The sequence below is a fragment of the Patagioenas fasciata genome, chromosome 21 (genome assembly GCF_037038585.1).
Source record: "Patagioenas fasciata isolate bPatFas1 chromosome 21, bPatFas1.hap1, whole genome shotgun sequence".
In the NCBI taxonomy this organism is placed as follows: Eukaryota; Metazoa; Chordata; class Aves; order Columbiformes; family Columbidae; genus Patagioenas; species Patagioenas fasciata.
In genome coordinates, this window is record NC_092540.1 from 3,916,647 (window position 1) to 3,933,553 (window position 16,907).

At 44.9% G+C, this 16,907-nt stretch overlaps 1 protein-coding gene across 4 annotated transcripts in view; it reads right to left on the minus strand.

The window, feature by feature from the left end:
- The window catches only part of KCND3 (potassium voltage-gated channel subfamily D member 3), a 118,997-nt gene that overhangs the window by 16,166 nt on the left and 85,924 nt on the right, over positions 1-16,907 (minus strand). For all 4 annotated transcript variants that reach the window (XM_065854808.2, XM_065854807.2, XM_071817671.1 and 1 more), the window contains exons 3-4: positions 15,374-15,536; positions 1,826-1,927 (exon numbers count right to left, since the gene is read on the minus strand). In XM_065854808.2, the coding sequence (XP_065710880.1) occupies positions 1,826-1,927; positions 15,374-15,536 (265 nt within the window). The remainder of the gene's footprint in view (positions 1-1,825; positions 1,928-15,373; positions 15,537-16,907) is intronic.

Below are 16,907 nucleotides of genomic sequence, written 5' to 3' on the forward strand. Positions count from 1 at the left end.
TTCTGTAATTAATTAATGCCACTACCTGTGGATGGTTCTTGATTCGGTGCGAGGCTTGTCCTGGGGTACTCAAAGGTGGTGGAGATATTTTAGGATCTGTGGATCTTGTGGGGGGTCATTTAGAACTGTAAGTCCACCAGAAAGCAAGCGACACCCAGGAAAGCTCGGGAAAACCTGCTCTAAGTGCTACTCTATGTCTAAATTATTAACAGGTTAAAAATTCCTCTAGAACCTCTCTAGAAGTGTTGTTGTTTTGCTTCCTGTGTCTACAGTAGTTTTGTAGCCAACGAAATGACCCTTCTTCACTCATTTTTAGGCAAGTGCCAGGGAATGAACCCATTCGGCCAAATATTTCTCTCAGCCTCCTGCATGTTGGACTTGAGCATCAGTGCGTCAGCCGCTGTTCCATGCGTGGTCTTGGCAGGGAGGTTCAGTTGACAGGAGAAGTGAGGAGATTCTTGTTGGGAAGATCAAATGCAAACGGAGTGTCCCTGCTGAGCTCTTCTGGTGTTTTTGAAAGACTGGAAACCTGAAGCTCAAAAGGAAGTTTCAAATTTATAGTATCCTTTTTTTGCATGGTCCTGGGTAATGCAACATCTCAGCTGGGCTACGTCCCAGGCCTGTACCTTTCCTTGGTGGGAATAAGGCTCTGGACTAGGTGTGATCAGTCATCCTGGGCTCTCATATTCTTGATTAAAAAAAGCAAACCCACAAGTTTTTATTGAACTGCTCAACAGCAACATATGGCTCAAGAAACAGATTTTGAGCGTCGCTGCCATTCGCAGAGCAGGAGACGACGTTAGATGTGTAGTCAGAAGGATCAAACTTGTTTTGGAGGGGAGAACAGGAACTGATCTGGGCGTCCTGCCCTCCAAATCTGTACTTTGTGTGAAGTGCTTTTGTAGAATCAGTTTAAAACTATTCCAATTGTAAAGGGCTGGATTCTTCTGCTCTGAGTAGCATCCTATGTACAAAATAAGGTGCTGCACCCACCGAGCTTGGGGAGGAGTGGGCTCTGCTCCTAGTAAGTGGCTTTCACCATGAGCTGAAAAGGTTTTCAGCTTTGATTTTACAAATGCGAGGATGTGTGCCAGGGAAAATAGTAGATGCTGAAGGATTAGAGCACAAATAAGGATGCATGAACAAGTGCTGGAGGGCTGCGGTGGCTCAGTTAAGCATCCTGCATCTTGCTCTTTGCTCCCCGTGTGCGCGAAAGGCCGATTTGTTTGAAACGAAATCCGTGAAATGTGCTAATACCTGCTCTGGTGTTGATCAGGCTTAATGTAATAACCTCTCACTTCCACTGATTCTGCTGAGCAATCTGACGCACTTAAAACTTGTCTTCTCCTGAATAGCTTATATTAGCCTCCGGAGGCCTTTCTGGCAAAAATAAACCCATCACCAAACTGCCTGAAACAGGAGCTAGGGAATGTTTTCCTGTCCTGTTGGGCATGATCATATAGCTCATATTAGAGAGATTCTCTTAAAAATAACTATATGTTGGCTGAGGGTGGATATTTGTGGTATGGGCTGTATAAATCAGTACAGCTCCATTGCACTGAGGGACTTGAGGGAACTGTCACCCTGGTCATTGCTGGAAGGTCCAATCCTTTCTGAGTGCAAGGAGGAACCCAAGGAAGCTTTTCTTCCTCCCACCCAATCTTGCAGCTGGATTCCAGCTGTGCCTCCGCACAGAATAATTGCAGTGTTCCATGTGCGAGGCTGCCACGCTGCATAACGAGCAATTAAGTGGCAAGGGAGGGAGCCGAGTGGGAACAGGGAGCTGCTCAAACTGTGTGCCAGGAGCTGTTGTCTCTGCACTCACCGTCAGCTCGAGGGCTTCGTTCAGGAGGCCGTTCCGCTTGCTTTGAAGGTAAGCGTTGGAGCTGCCTGTTTTGGCCACTCGGATCCTCGCCAGCCGGGCTTTCTGTGGACAAGGCAAACAAGCTGAAGTTAGAGCTTGGCACATTAAGTGAGTCGTCCTGCGCTGCAGTACCAGGAGGGAGGACGCTTCAGGTTCTCCCTGTACCCGAATAGCCTGGGGGTGAAATACAAGCGGCGTGTGGACAGGACAGATGCTGTTGAGAACAGCTAGCATGGCTAGGAGTCAGAGAAGTTCACGTATCAGAAGAACATGATCTGCTACAGAGCGTTAATGGCCTTTCCAGAGATTGAAAAAGCCCACAGGACTCCATTTCTTGTCCTTTCGAAAGTTAACAGTAATTTTGGGGGGGCGAGATGCACAGCATCTTGGGCACGTTCCTGGCATAGGAGCATCGTGTAACTGTATGTGACCGAGCGGCGTGGCCATGCGCTGTGCCTGTGCTGCTTTTGTGGCTCATCCTTTGTCTCAGGTGCGTGGTGGTTTAATTCTCTGTCTGTTTAATGCTCTGTGGTGTCACCTGCCCTGCTTGTCCTGCAGCCAGCACGGTGACACCCACAGCACAGTGACACCCGCTCCCCGGCGACAGTGGAGATGCTACTGCAGGACAAGGGGCTGGTAACGGGCATGCGGAGAGAGCTTTGGTATAATAACTCGCTCCCCTTACCAAACAAATAGTATAGATTGTTAATTTAATATTGGAAAATGCAAACGTTCATCATCCTGAAGTAGGGAAAGACGTTGTATTTGTTCCTTCTGTCCTCTGCAGTGGCAGGGCTAGTTTATTAACTTTGGTACCTGATAATATAAGGTCTGAAAATACGCATCTCTTGACAAACTGACAGAATTTACTCTGTAACAACACAGACATTCACCTCTTCTTAATTTTATTTATCCCTGAGCTTCTTGGCTTCCAGGTGGGCAAGTTAAAGGATAAAAACCAGTTCAGAATGAAGCAAGCAAGAAGAACTTATAAGGCGCTCTTGCTCTTTAATCACACAGATTTTAGCATTTGGGTTTTGCTTTTCGATTGTTGCCTGCTCCTCTGTCAAGAGCTGATTTGCCTTTTTCTTTTCTACTGTTAATTTATGACTCAAACACCATTAAAAGTAAATACATGAAATAGCTGAGGCCATTAAAAAATAATTATATTGTGCTGTATTTTAAAATGCTGCATAATCTTTTAAATAACATGGAGCTTGTGATTTTCCTTTCTAATTAGAGGTGCTAATGGGTATACGCTGTAGGAAGAGTAAAGCCAAGAGGCAAATATCTGCAGTGGGTCCAGAGAGTGTTATAATTCCAGGAGCTCTATTACTGTACATGCGTGAGTGACTCTGGCCCTCAATATTTGAAGGATTTGTTTAACCTTAAGAGCTCCTGCTTAAGCAGACGATTTCTCAGGCAAAGACGCGTACAGGATGCTCGTTTGCAGCTTTAATTAGGTGACACAGACTACGGCAGTGTGAAAAATAGGTCTTCTTTTGACACCCCAAAATGAGGACATCCAAAATTGACTTTCTGTTCTATACTTCACCTAGGTTTCATTGTCCCATTTTAACATTAAGACTCGAGGTCGGGATACGAGAGTGAAATCTGGTTGTGTTTGCGAGACTTAGGGTACAAAAAAACCTGGAGATCCAATTTCATTTTCTCGTTGAAGACTTTCCCAAACTGCTTTATTGTTCTGGGTCTTGAATAAGACCGTCATCTGGAACAAGAATTGTGGAGACTGCTGCTATTGAAGATGAGTGATGGGGAGGGAGTGGGGGGATAAGGGACTGAGGGATGCCCCGTTTCCAGTTACATGGCATTGTCTCTCTGTTCCTGCTAATTACGTTTCTGTTAAATTACTTTTTCCGATTGTAAGTATATGACGTTGTGTCTCCTTTCCCTTTTGCCATGATCTTATCTCTTCCATAATCAGGACTGGCTATAGGATCCAGTGATCGCAGAATCCCAGAATGTCAGGAGTTGGAAGGGCCCTGGAAAGCTCATCCAGTGCAATCCCCCCATGGAGCAGGAACACCCAGCTGAGGTTCCACAGGAAGGTGTCCAGGCGGGTTTGAATGTCTGCAGAGAAGGAGACTCCACAACCTCCCTGGGCAGCCTGGGCCGGGCTCTGCCACCCTCACCAGGAACAAGTTTCTTCTCACATTTAAGTGGAACCTCTTGTGTTCCAGTTTGCACCCATTGCCCCTTGTCCTGTCACTGGTTGTCACCCAGAAGAGCCTGGCTCCATCCTCCTGACACTCACCCTTTATATATCTGTAAACATTAATAAGGTTCACCTCTCAGTCTCCTCTCCTCCAGCTCCAGAGCCCCAGCTCCCTCAGCCTTTCCTCACACGGGAGATGCTCCACTCCCTTCAGCATCTTGGTGGCTGTGCTGGACTCTCTGCAGCAGTTCCCTGTCCTTCTGGAACTGAGGGGCCACAACTGGACACAATATTCCAGGTGTGGTCTCCCCAGGGCAGAGCAGAGGGGCAGGAGAACCTCTCTGACCTACTGACCACCCCCTTCTAACCCACCCCAGGTACCATTGGCCTTCCTGGTCACAAGGGCCCAGTGCTGGCTCATGGCCTCTACAATGAGGCTCTGATGGTGACCACAGAAAACTTGCATTTCTTTTCTGTGCCCAACAAAATATCGGCCCTTTTGCTGCAGGAATTATGAGAGTGCCCCACCTTACCTAGAGCAAGGAAGGTTCCATCCTCATCTCCTGTTCAATCAGTCGTTAAAGTGGATTCAGTCTTAGTCCCTTTTAATGAACATTATTCCCTTTGCCCCCAGGCTAGCTGGGGATCAAATATTAATAGCTGTACTCCACGTGGGCTCGGGATGGTTCATTTCTGAGGTCTGTTCCCTTTTCTTCTTTGAAACAGGGCCACTAGCTATCTAAATAATTAAGCCCCATAGCTTTTGTAGTTTAGAACAGACATTGTTATTTTTAAAAAATGTCAGTGGGGCAGGACAGAAGTTAATCCTATTCTCGTTACACAAAGACTGTCTGGGATAGTCTCATCGCCTAACTCTGTGCCCCCATCGTGATTAAATTTGGTAGAGATCTTGATTAACTCAGCTGGAGAAGTTAATTAAAATTGGGGCCTAAAATTGGTTTAGCCCTGCAGACAGTTTCCCGCATTGGACTAGAAACAACTCTAAAACCATAGTTTGTATTTTTATGTGAAAGTCTGTGTGTGAACGTGCGTTGTTTGGAAGCGCATCTATCAAGTGACATGAGCTTTACATCATGTTTAGGTACATGTTGTATGTTTGTGTGGGATGCGGTATGTTGGCCATGCCCGACATGTACTGTCGCATATTTTGCTGTCAGAAACCTACAGAATGAGGCCGATGGGGTCTTCGAAATTCTACCAGTTTTTAACATGTGTGGCTTTGCTTTTGTCATCCCTGTCCTGCACTTCTGATCTGCAGGGCAGAAGCCAGACAAGTGGAGGACCATGTCTTGTGAGGGCATGGGGAGGCCGTTGTGTTCTGCATCTTATCCCACAAACACGACAGACTAAAGGTCATTAGGGCCAGGCCTGAGATCACTGTTACTGAATATAACCCCTGCACGGAGAGGCTAAAAAAGGAAGAGAAAACGGCACACTGTGTCTGCATGAAGGGTGGTAAGAGGAGTTGCTAGGAAACCACAGCATCTCAAAATGCATATGACCTAATCTGGAAGATAATTTATATGATGAAAATAATAACACTAATGACAGCCACTTACAGGTTAGAATGATTAATTTGGTTATCTTGGAGCCCACGTGTTTCTGAGAGCAGGATGGGAGGCAGGTCTCAATAACTTCTGGCTCTTTGCTGCTTTTTAAGACACTGGAGGCTCGGAATAAGCAGGAAGGGCAGTGAAGCCCTGGACATGTGTGGTGGGGAGGGTGATGGAAGTGGCTGTCGGCATCCTAGGTATCTACATTTCCCAAAGGGACTGACAAAGAAAGAAGAATAGCCTGTGTTCATCTTTAGCTGCTTTGGAGAAGTGCAAGGCGCAGGTTTTGCTGGCTAGGAAAAATGCTTACCAGATGGCAGGCCCAGGAAACAGCTAATTATTACTTATTAATGATTTTTCATCTAGTTCTTATGGAGAATAATGTTCGCTCTTGATTTATGTGATATAATAAACTCTTAAGTTACAACTGATGGCATCGCTTCATATTTGCCAGACATCTTCAGCTTTCCAGATCTTCTGAACTTGAGCAAGGAGGTGACTGGAGTACCTGTATGTTGGGTGCTACGTGTGCAGGTCCTGGGTCCACTCCTCCCTCGTTGGACTGGAGTCCTTATTGGCATCAGTGTTGGAAGGGACCTCCTGAGGGCATCTTGTCCAACCCCTGCCCAAGCAGAGCCACCAGTTGCCCAGGGCTGTGTCCAGGTGGCTTTTGAATATCTCCAAGGATGGAAACTCCATGTCCCTGGGCAACCTCCGTCACTCTCACACTGAAAAAGTGTTTTCCTGATGTTTGGATGGAGCCTCCTGTGTTTCAGTCTGTGCCCATCACCTCTGGTCCATCACTGGGTACCACTGAAGAGGACCTGGCTCCGTCCTCTTTGTATCCTCCCTTTAGGTATTTCTATACATTAATAAGATGCCTTGAGCCTTCTGTTCTTCAGGCTGAACAGTCCCAGCTCTTGCTGCCTTTTCTTGTATACTCTGCTCCATATCCTATCTAACTTTACCTGCTAAAGCTACACTAAGAACATTCCTGGCAGAAAATGCATCTACACTCGATAATTAATGGTGTTTCATGTTTTTCTTCCTAAACAATTAATAGTTTGAATATGAGTAGAGCTCTTGATGACTGCTGCAGTGATGGTGCAGTAGGTGCATAGCACCAGTCTTTTTAAGGCTGAAATGAAGCTGTTCTCCAAATATTCAACAGAACATTTTGATCTGATTTATATTTCCAAGGTGAAATATCCCAACCATCCAGTATGTGCTTGATTTTTTTCTTTCGTTTGTCTGTATCTGTTGCAAGTTTGGGTCTGGACTTAAATTCCAGATTGAAAAACCACGGTTGATTTTAGGCTATAGAAAAGATAACAAGCAGATTGTACATTTTAACAGCACTGTCTGCAGATTGAACAACAGGGCTTAGAGTACGGGATGACGAAGTAGTATTTTCTTGTAGTTATGTTCTCACCTTCCTAAAATGATCTCATCTGTGGTACCTTTGACTAATTTTAGCATAAAATTCAGAAAGGAATCCAGCAAAGCCTTCAATTTGTACTTTCGAGTGGGAACTCGGTGCACATATGTAGCTTGGAAAGGGAATGGATGTAACCTTCATCTGGTGGAAAACAGCTCAGCTCCCCAGTTATTGTGGGAGCTTTTCCTTGCCAAGCAGAAAATGGAAGGTTCTTAATTATTTTTTTTTAGAAAAACATTCCAATATAATAGAGTGGACAAGAAACTAAATGGATCCACTGTCTGTGGAGCACTCAGTGTAATCAGCGACACCGATCATCTGTCCTGCTTAGGGCTCTGGGAGCTGCTGTGCTGTCCTTAACCGAGCCTGGGAAGGGGCTGGGCTGCCAAACGAGGCCTCGGTTATTACGTGTGCTTGAACGCTGAGGGGAATAATGGCTGTTTAAAAAGCAAATGGCCCATAGAATAAGTGCTGGTTGTTATTCTGCTGGCCGTGCTTCCATCTGGCTATTGTAATGGGCAGCGGTGTTGGAAAAGTTAGTTCGTGCAGATCATCTTTCTGTCGTTTTAAGCTTTTTTTCCTAAGACACAAAGTATGCACGTTTGGACTTTGCTCCCTCTCAAATCTTTACATTAAACAGCTTTTGAGCTGAGTTTAAGTACTCTGTCATTCTTTGCTTTTGGGGGGGGATGTTGTAGACCTGCATATGGAAATTAGGTAGTGTAGAACTCATTATATCCCTATATAATTTGACAGAACCACTTAGAGTCAGACCTTGATCTTATTTTGGGCCTCTTCATTACTTTCCAGAGATGAAAGATTCCCCTCCCCTCTGCTGTGACTCTCCTTTTAATCCTACCTTACCCTTGGCACCATTAAAGCAACAGAACATCATTTCAAATGCACTATATCGTTTAATCTTTCCCAACGCTGAGGAACATGATGTTCGATCTATTTATAGAACAATGCACAGAATATGGAGTTTAATGGATCTTGGCTTCTCTACTAGTCATAGATATCCTGGCCGATTAAACACACAACTTTGAAAAAGAGCATCAGAAGATGCAAAATTTGCAGAGGGAAACACAGGCTGGTCAGGAAGCCCCTGGAGCACCAAGACCAGTCCCCTTGGATTGCAAACATCCTTTTGTACATTTTCATCTTGAACTTCACAAGCTCTGGCTTGAACTGATAGAAACTCTTGCTCCTACTGGGTATTTCTCTTAGAACTTCATTCTCCTATTGAGAAAATATCTTCTTTTTTTTCTAGCCTGCATGTATTTGTTGCCAGTTTTACTCAGTTGCCATTGCACTGATATTTTCTTTTTGCATAAGACCATTTTTGGAGGCCATTTCATATTTTTATCCTCTGTAGATGCCTTGCTTACTTCTAATATCTCTTTTTTAGTTATCCAGGTATCCATCCACCCAGTAAGAGTGCTCTCTGTAAGAAGTGACCTTGTGGATAGTTTTTCCTTGCTTGAAATACATGTTATATACGCAGTCGTGGCATCTCAGCTGCAATTCAAAGCTTCCCTTAGTTCGTTGGAGTTAGAAGTGAAGCATTTTGTGGTGTAAACTGGGGTGTCAGTTTGCCTAGAAACATATTACTTATTAAATATCTTCTCAATGTGCTTTTTCTGCATCATTAATAGAGAGGTTGCTGTTCTTCATTAGTATAAAATAAGGTCCTGTGTTTCACTGAAAGCAAAGTGTGCTGAGCATCTGTCTGCCTGTGATTTATCTGCCTGTGTTTCCAGATCTCACTTTTAGAAGAGCTTTCACACAGCTCACACCCCTAATTAATAGCTGTAAAGCATTCAGGGGACGGAGAATTTAACGGAATTTGATCTAGTGTCACATGCCAACTTACTAGACCTGATATACGAACGCTAATTAATGGCATGGAGGCCTGTGCTGCGGAAAATGAAGGTAATTGCTTCACATAGCGCTGCTCACACCTTCCCCAGGAAGATGGTGAAAATGTGGGGGGAGATGGAGACAGTTGCACAAAGTCATCAGGTGACAATAAGAGCTGCTGTGTGGCACAATGAGCTTTCTTACTGAACCTGTTCCCAGTTGTTCCTCTCGCTTCTGGGGTTGCCGGGGACAAATCTCTTGTATTATGCTTCTGGGGAAACACAATCCATCACAAACCCGTCCCATGGTTGGACCCCTGGTTGTGCGTTCCAGCATCGCCGCACGTTCCGACTAGAATGGCTCCTAATTGTCTCAGCGTGGTCGCTAACGAACCCGATGCTTCATATGTGGACAGAAAGGCGCCGGGATAGCGGAGCTGGTGGACAATGTGTGGAATTGCTCTTTGTTGTTGTGTTTGTTCGGAGTCAATGCCGCGCTTACACGGAGAACAGGTGGCTGGAGTTGCTGTCGGGCAGCAGGCTGCATCGCAAACACGGGACCTCTGCTGCGCCGCCACGAAGAGGAGGAGCGACGAACCGCTTCCCACCGAGCACATTGTCTGGTGGATGGAACTGCTTTTTCTTCCAGCACCAGCGCTCGCAGGCAGGCTGTGATTTCCCAATATAGATATCTTTTTGGAAATTATCTGCTAAGTTTTATGCACGCTCTTGATTCCCTTGCCTGCTCTTGAATCATTCTCTGCCAGCGTTTACTGTTGCTCTGCTTGCTACCCGTGGCTGGCCAGGAACGCTGTTGTTGTTGCTGACTCACCCAACAAGGCAGCAGAAATTGCTCGTGCAAAAGCTCAGGCGAATTTAAAATCCTGGCTGTGAGTAGTATTGCTAGAAGACAGTTTCATTTTGTAGCCTTGTACATGAAATAACTCTGCAAGAGGCCACTGAGCCAGGAAAATGAGTGGATTTATCCTAGTTTTATGGGTGAAAAACCTGAGTCGCACAGAGGGGAGTGTGGAAGGGGGATGCTGCTGCAGCATCGCTTTGTCAAAACAGACTGGCTGTGGTGGGGAGACAGAAGAGGATGGCAGGCTCCTGTTTGTGCTGGTTTAGGGCCTGATATGGTGGTGAAGTTATCAGCAGTTACCGTTTGATGGAATTTTCACGACCTTCAAACAACAAAGGCTTGTTCTGAGTCAGACTTTGCAGACCAGTGCTGCTGGGTGGAGTGGGAGGACTGGAGTAATGAGATTCTAGGGCTTCTCAGGTTGGTCTGTGTGAGACATCTGGTGTGTGTGAGCGGGGACATCCTGCAGCAGCCCCTGGGGACGTGCTGGTGGAGCACAGAGTGTTCCTGTCCCTCTGACACGGAGGATTCGGGGTCTCGGGGGCCGGTGTTGCCATCCCAACACCACATGTGTCAGCAACAAACGTTCCTCATCTGCTTACTGCTGTCATGGTACAAATGAGTAACTTCAATAAGCTTTACAACCATTTACACCCACTTGTAGTTCTCTCTCTTCCCAAGCCAGTGGATATATCCATGTTGATTAATCTAGACGTGACCATATATTGCAGCTGGCGGAGGGGGGTTTGAGCTGCATTGAACGCTTAGATTGGGAGTTAAACTGCCCCCAGCCCTCTCCATTCTTTGGGCAGAGTGGTGAAACAACTACTTAATAAAGGCAACAGCAAAGAATCCGTCACTAGAACCCAGTTCCAACGTAAGACAGAGCTTCCCAACATTTTTTTGGCAGGAGATTTTGCACGCAGGTCTCCTTGCCGAGGCGATTTCAGCTCGCGTTTATTCAGACATCTGGGATGGAGCAGGCAAGAGCAGCCTTCACAAATCCTCCCGACTGTGCTACATAATGGAGCCATCTGGACAGAGGCTGGAACACACAACCTGGAGTTCCAACAGGTGGGGAAAGGGGCTTGCTGAGGTGACCAAGGGGACATCCCAAGGATGGATCAGTTGGGTTCTTGCTCACTACAGGCTGTTCTCGGACTGAGATGTGATGTGCAAGGACCTCAAGGCATGAAATACATGTTGAGTGGCTTCTGGATAGAGATGGGAATTATTCCACCTGGGCATCAGGCCACTTTTTACAACAGGCTTAATATTTAGCTGCATGGGCTTTGGAGCCTGAACCTATAAGCTCTAGCTCACCAATTTCAATCCTTCCTTCCAGAGGAAATATTGAGTTATCTTAGGCAGCTTGAGACTCCAGGAATTTGAACTAAGTGGACTGATGGAAAACACCATTTTACTTTCCTGGATGCTATGAAAGAAAAGAGGAAGGATTCCTGGTTGGTTTATTCATTCTGTTGCTTTTTTGCCCCCTGAGCTGTATGAGGGGATGTGACAAACACCAAACAGGAGAGGAAGAGGTATCTACTGCAGCGAAAACGTATTTTAAAAAAAATAAATTTGAAAAGCTGCTTTCCCCTGTCAAAAAACTGTTAAATATCAACAACAACAACATATTCCACATAGATTCACTGTGCCCGAAGAAAAAAAACCCATGTTTTTTTAAATGTCAGCCAGCTCCAGTTTTAACCTTACTGTTTCTCTCTCTCCTGAGGTTCCCAGCCCCATCCCCTGCTGCGAGCTGAGTCATGTTCTGTCGCTGGGCTCCGCTTCGCTCACAGCTTTGCTTAAGTGGCTTTTTCTGCCCTTTCTGTTCCACACTCTGGAGTTCACTAACCCACCTCCAAAATTTCGGGTGTCAGCTGAAAACCAGAAGGTAGCAAATCAATTATGATAATGGCCTCATTACTGACAGGTGTGTGGGCCATCTTTCTCATGGGTATGATGATGACATAAATCCAGTATTAAGCATTCTCTTCATCACCGTCTTCCCTCTCGGTCCTGGTTTCTGTGCCTTTGGGTCTGGAACACGCTGTTTCTAACGAGCCTCTTAAGGAACAACCAGAAAGATGTTTGTGTCCTTACTCTTCGTTCCTTTTGGCTTAAGCCCCTTTTAAGCATCTCCATAGTTACCTCTTCATCAGCTGCCTGTGTTCACCCAGCGAGCTCTCGCTGGCTGGAATTATCTTCATCCATCTACTTCCCCTTGTCGACTCCCATCTGAAAAGATGTGGCTTCTCCCTCACCCCTTCATCCTTTTAATTAATCTACCAGACAACGTGTCCGCTTCCCCGTGTCACCTAATGTCTACCATCTACTCTTTGATAGCCTCTATTACAATTTTTCAGTTCTGTATTATCACTTGATGTGACAGCGCAACATGTTTTTTGCCCTGGGTAGTCCTCTCCTTGCCGAAATCTGGGTGTTTGGCTCATTCCTGGAAACTTAGAGTCTAAAGGATGAAATGAGAATTCTGTTTCAAGGCTTTTGCGGTGTGTTGCTTGTTCGCATAGAGGCCACCGTATAATAAATGGAGTGAACTGAACAGACTAAGAAGCTGTAGTCCTCAAAAGCATATTTACTGGAGACCTGGAACCAAGCGCTGTGATTACTGAAGTTTTATATTTGCAGCTGACACTTTCAGTTTAGTCCCTGTGAAATGCACCACTAAACCCATGCTAATCCCTCTGAGATTATCAGCCATTTCAGTATCTTGGCGCTTTTAGCAAATCTAACCATTAAATGATAAATGCACTTTAAATGGGTTTTTTTTTCAGAGCATTGAGCGTTCTCCATCCTCTGTTGTATAAATGTGAAAGGCAGACTTCATTGTGTAAGAGGCCCCATTTTGATCATGTGTTTTCCCCCACATGGAAAGATCTAGAACAACTCAGTCGGCTACATTTGAACCCTAAAGGGGGCTGATTTTTCGTTATTGTTTGTGCAAAGTCAGGACCTTTGGTTTGAGCTTTGGTTCTCTGCTTAAAGACGGGAATAACTTTGCCTGTCAGCAGCTGGAGTTCACCCAAATAGGATCATTCTTGGAGGGTTTTTGACCAGTTTCTGAGTCCAGAGCTCCACAACCTTCCTGTAAAGCTTGGGAGAGCGATCTGCACTTCTGGCATCTGCTTTCCTTTTACTACTGTTGCTAAAGGAGCAGCATTTCAGTAGCTGCCTCTGCTTTCTCTTTCTAGGGCTGAAAAGTGGGCGGTGTGGTCCTCCAACCAACACCAGAGAGTTGTCTCCTTCTTTCTGTTGCATCCATGCTGCAAACTGAACCCAGCAAGGGAGAGACTCCAGTGGTATCTGAATTACAAAGTCATTCTCTCGTCAAGCCTTTTAAGTGTCAAATTCTTGTTTAAAACCAAAGGCTGTGACATTCATTAAAGAACAGCATCGTTTCAAAGTCAGGAAGGTCTATTCTTAGCACATCAGTCAAAAAGAAAAAGTCATTGGGAAAAAAAAAACCCAACAACCAACAGTTTTACCAAAATGAACCTTGTCAAAAATGATCAATTCGTCATCTGTTCAGTTTGACCTGGTCCTTGCTGTGTGCCAGAGGACAAAATTTGATGACACAGCACAATAAATTAAGATTGCCAGATCTCCTTGTAATTAATTCTCTTGCAGTGCAGCTTTGGCAAAGAATAATTTATCGTCAAGGTGATTAAATCATGGGTAGTTTGGGTTGTTTTTGCTTGTTTCTCTTTATTTTCCCCCATGGTGCTGAACAGCCCAGTTCGCTCGTGCCCTGACCTTCCAATCTGCCATTGTCACATCCAGTCAATGTGACTCTAGGATAATACTCTTGCCTTTATTATCTCTCATTGGAAAACTTCACTCTGAGCTCATACAAATAAATGGTCTATAGCCTAATCTGGAAACCTACTGGTGCATTGTAAGAGTTACGATTCTTAAGCGAAATAGAGCTTCTTCTCACGCATTTGTACTAATACCCAACAAATCATTTACTCCTCAATTAGAAGATTAAAATAATTTATTTGGCACACTAGAAACTTAGGAAAGATGTCTGTGTTATTTCTTCAAAGCTGGGTCTGCTAAACTCTGTTTATAGGGAGCTCCTACTCTTCATATTCAAGGACTGAGAGACTGCAAAGAGCTTTTTCCAACCTTCTTGAAAACTCCATGCAAATGTCCTGGTGTCTTTAATTAGACGGGGACAGATTTTTAACTATTTACTAACGTTTTCCTCTTTCCGAAGAAAGGATTCGAATCACTGGAGGATGATGCTGGGACAAGTCTGCTACCCAAGCAGGTTCTGAACTGCCCTGCATACATCCTGACCATCTCCAGAGGGACCGTCATTAATGTGCTTCTGCCTCTCTCCTTCTCGTTAGTATTCATGCAGTGATGATCATGTGAAAATTACTCACGCTTCTGACTTGGGAAAACTTTCTTAGCCCAGAAATTCATCCAATATCAAGGGAATTAGAAATTCAAATGGGGGGAAATTATACACTGCGCGTGTCGATACGGCAAACCTCATAAAAGCTGCAATCAATCACATCGGCATCAAAGGTGGTGGCACATCTCCTTGTCACCGAGTGGATCGCGGGCCGACAAATGAAGGAAAAGGTGAAATAGAACAAGAAACTTGAGTATTCAGCCTGGAGAGGAGAGGAGGGCAGCCCTGGGCTCCATTCTCCAGCTTCTTTGCACTGTGATCCATGGCCATGCACAAATCTTGTTCAATTTGTCTTGCCTATTTTTTGCTGCCCAGGTTATATTATATGATAATATATATAGATATAATATTACAATATTATCTATATTATATGGTATGACTGATCAGATAAACAACCCTTCCAAAATGATTGCAGCCTTATATTTTCTATGCACGATGTCCAACCTAATGCAGGCAACACACTCCTGCATGATTCTGCCTCTGCGCTTCTTATGTGTTTTGACTGCCAAAAATGTGTGGTTTTGTAGGTCTTGTATCTCAGCTCTCTGCTGTCATCTCAGTGAGATGCAAGAAGCAGAAATAGCACATCTTTCTACTACTATTCTCCATCAGGTCCCCCAAGTCTTGAATTTCTGGCAGACACTGTTCCACAGGGAGAAAATAACCCCAGACCTTTAGTTTGCCTGTGTTGTAAAACCTGATTCCAGTTGTGGTGTAATTTAGCAGATTGAAATAGAGATATAATAAATCTGTTATACTTAGTGAATCAGTAAGCTTATACTGGTAAAAACTGCTTAGATTTTGGAATAGTCAGTAATCTCCAGAGAAGGGACAGGAACCAAGCGGCCAGAAAGCTCAACAGCTTCTGTTAACGATTTAAGGGTTTATGTGTGTGTATTTATTTCAGACCATAGCAAAGATGAGTAATAAAAGCCCTATTACTTTTGATGTTGAAAATACACCAGTACACAGCATATGCAATGTGTCTGTACAGGTCCAGGTGGATATAACTGTGTGTGATGGTTCATCTGCACACATGTAGGTGATGGAGAGGTGCGTGTGTGTCCTGTGCGATGCTCTGAGCTGTCACTGGTGTCCCACGAGCCCCGTGGTGACATCGGGGGCCAAGCTTTGGGAGGAGGGTTCTTACCTTCTGTGCTCTCCGCTTGTCAGCTCGCTGGTTCTGGTGGTAGATTCGGCTGAAGTTGGAAACGATGACTGGAACGGGCAGAGCAATGACCAGCACCCCGCTCAGGGAGCAGATGGAGCCAAATATCTTCCCAGCAATTGTCTTGGGCACCATGTCGCCATAACTGGAGGGGGGAGAAAACAACAAAGGGAAGCCCCGACTTCAGACAAGCGCAATGGCACGAAAAGCCTTTTTGTGTTCCCCAAACGTGCAGCAACGTGAGTGTCCAGGTTGGACACTAAAGCTTAGAAATCCACTGTGAAACAACAAATTCCTGTGGTGCTGTCATCCTGGAGATGACAATTACACTGCGCTTTGGCAACGAGTTAAGCAAAGCCAAAGAAAGGCATTTCTGTTGCAGAATAGATGTGCCGGTTCAGGCAGCTGCTGAGCATATTAAATTCACATCCTTGCTCATTTAGTACCTACCTCTCCATGTAGATGAGCTCTAACTAACCGAAAACTCTATGTCTGCTTGTGAGCAGGTTCATATATTTTCATTCCCTTGTATCCAGGTGCAAATGAGGAGCGATTTACGCTTGCATTCCCAAACCCAGCAGTTTCCTTGCCATCTGTGCAGTCAGAAATGTGGGGTTCATTCAAAACTGGATTCACTAAAGGGTGAATTGTCAGGAATATCAGCCTAGCTAAAGCTTAATTATCCTGAGCGGATTCCTTCTCCTGCCATCACCTGCATTAAAACCCTTCAGAATACCTCAAATCAATAAAATGCTATTTATGCCTATTAACTTTTTAGCTGCTGCTTTACGCAAAGGTAGTTTAAAAGCTCTTGCTAAGTGACAAGGTCCTGGGCCTCATTTAACACTGTTCTAAATAAAATAAAATATATTTCTTTCTTTTCTCCTGCCATCCCTTAACACAATAAGGCTGCAAATTAATCATATGCCTCAAACATGATCTCACTGACCTGGAGCACTGAGGAAAAGCTCTTCTGTGCATTTGTAGAAAGTATAATAATAAGTGTCTGGCTCACAGTCTGTCTTGTAGAGTTTTGTTCTCACACGCAGACTGAGAGTTACCTCATTACTCGGGACTTCAGAGAAGGTGCTTTAAAATACCATCAGGAAAGATCAGACTGTCTTGGAGCGTGGAGGATTTTGCTGGGGAGATGTAGAACTTCATTTTCAAAGCTATTATGAGAGGTAACACAAAGAGAAATTTTGCAGCGGCTGGAGCAGGCTGCACAGGAACAAGACCTAAAACTTGGCCTAGTAAGACTGAGTTGTGGATCTACCGCAGAGCCGCTTGGCGAGAGAACAGGGTTGGATTCATCCCTTGTGGTTTGCGAGGCGCAGCGTGTGCTCTGGTTTTACTGGGCTGACCTGCAGTGTGGCTGATACCGGTGTTTGGAAAAGTCTGAGCTTTTTGATCAGAGTTAAGCCCGCCTGGAGCTTGGTGTAGATCCCCTTCCACATATAGAGAGACTTTGATTAGGATGGGGTTTGGACTGAACCTATAAAGTTGCAGTTGTTCT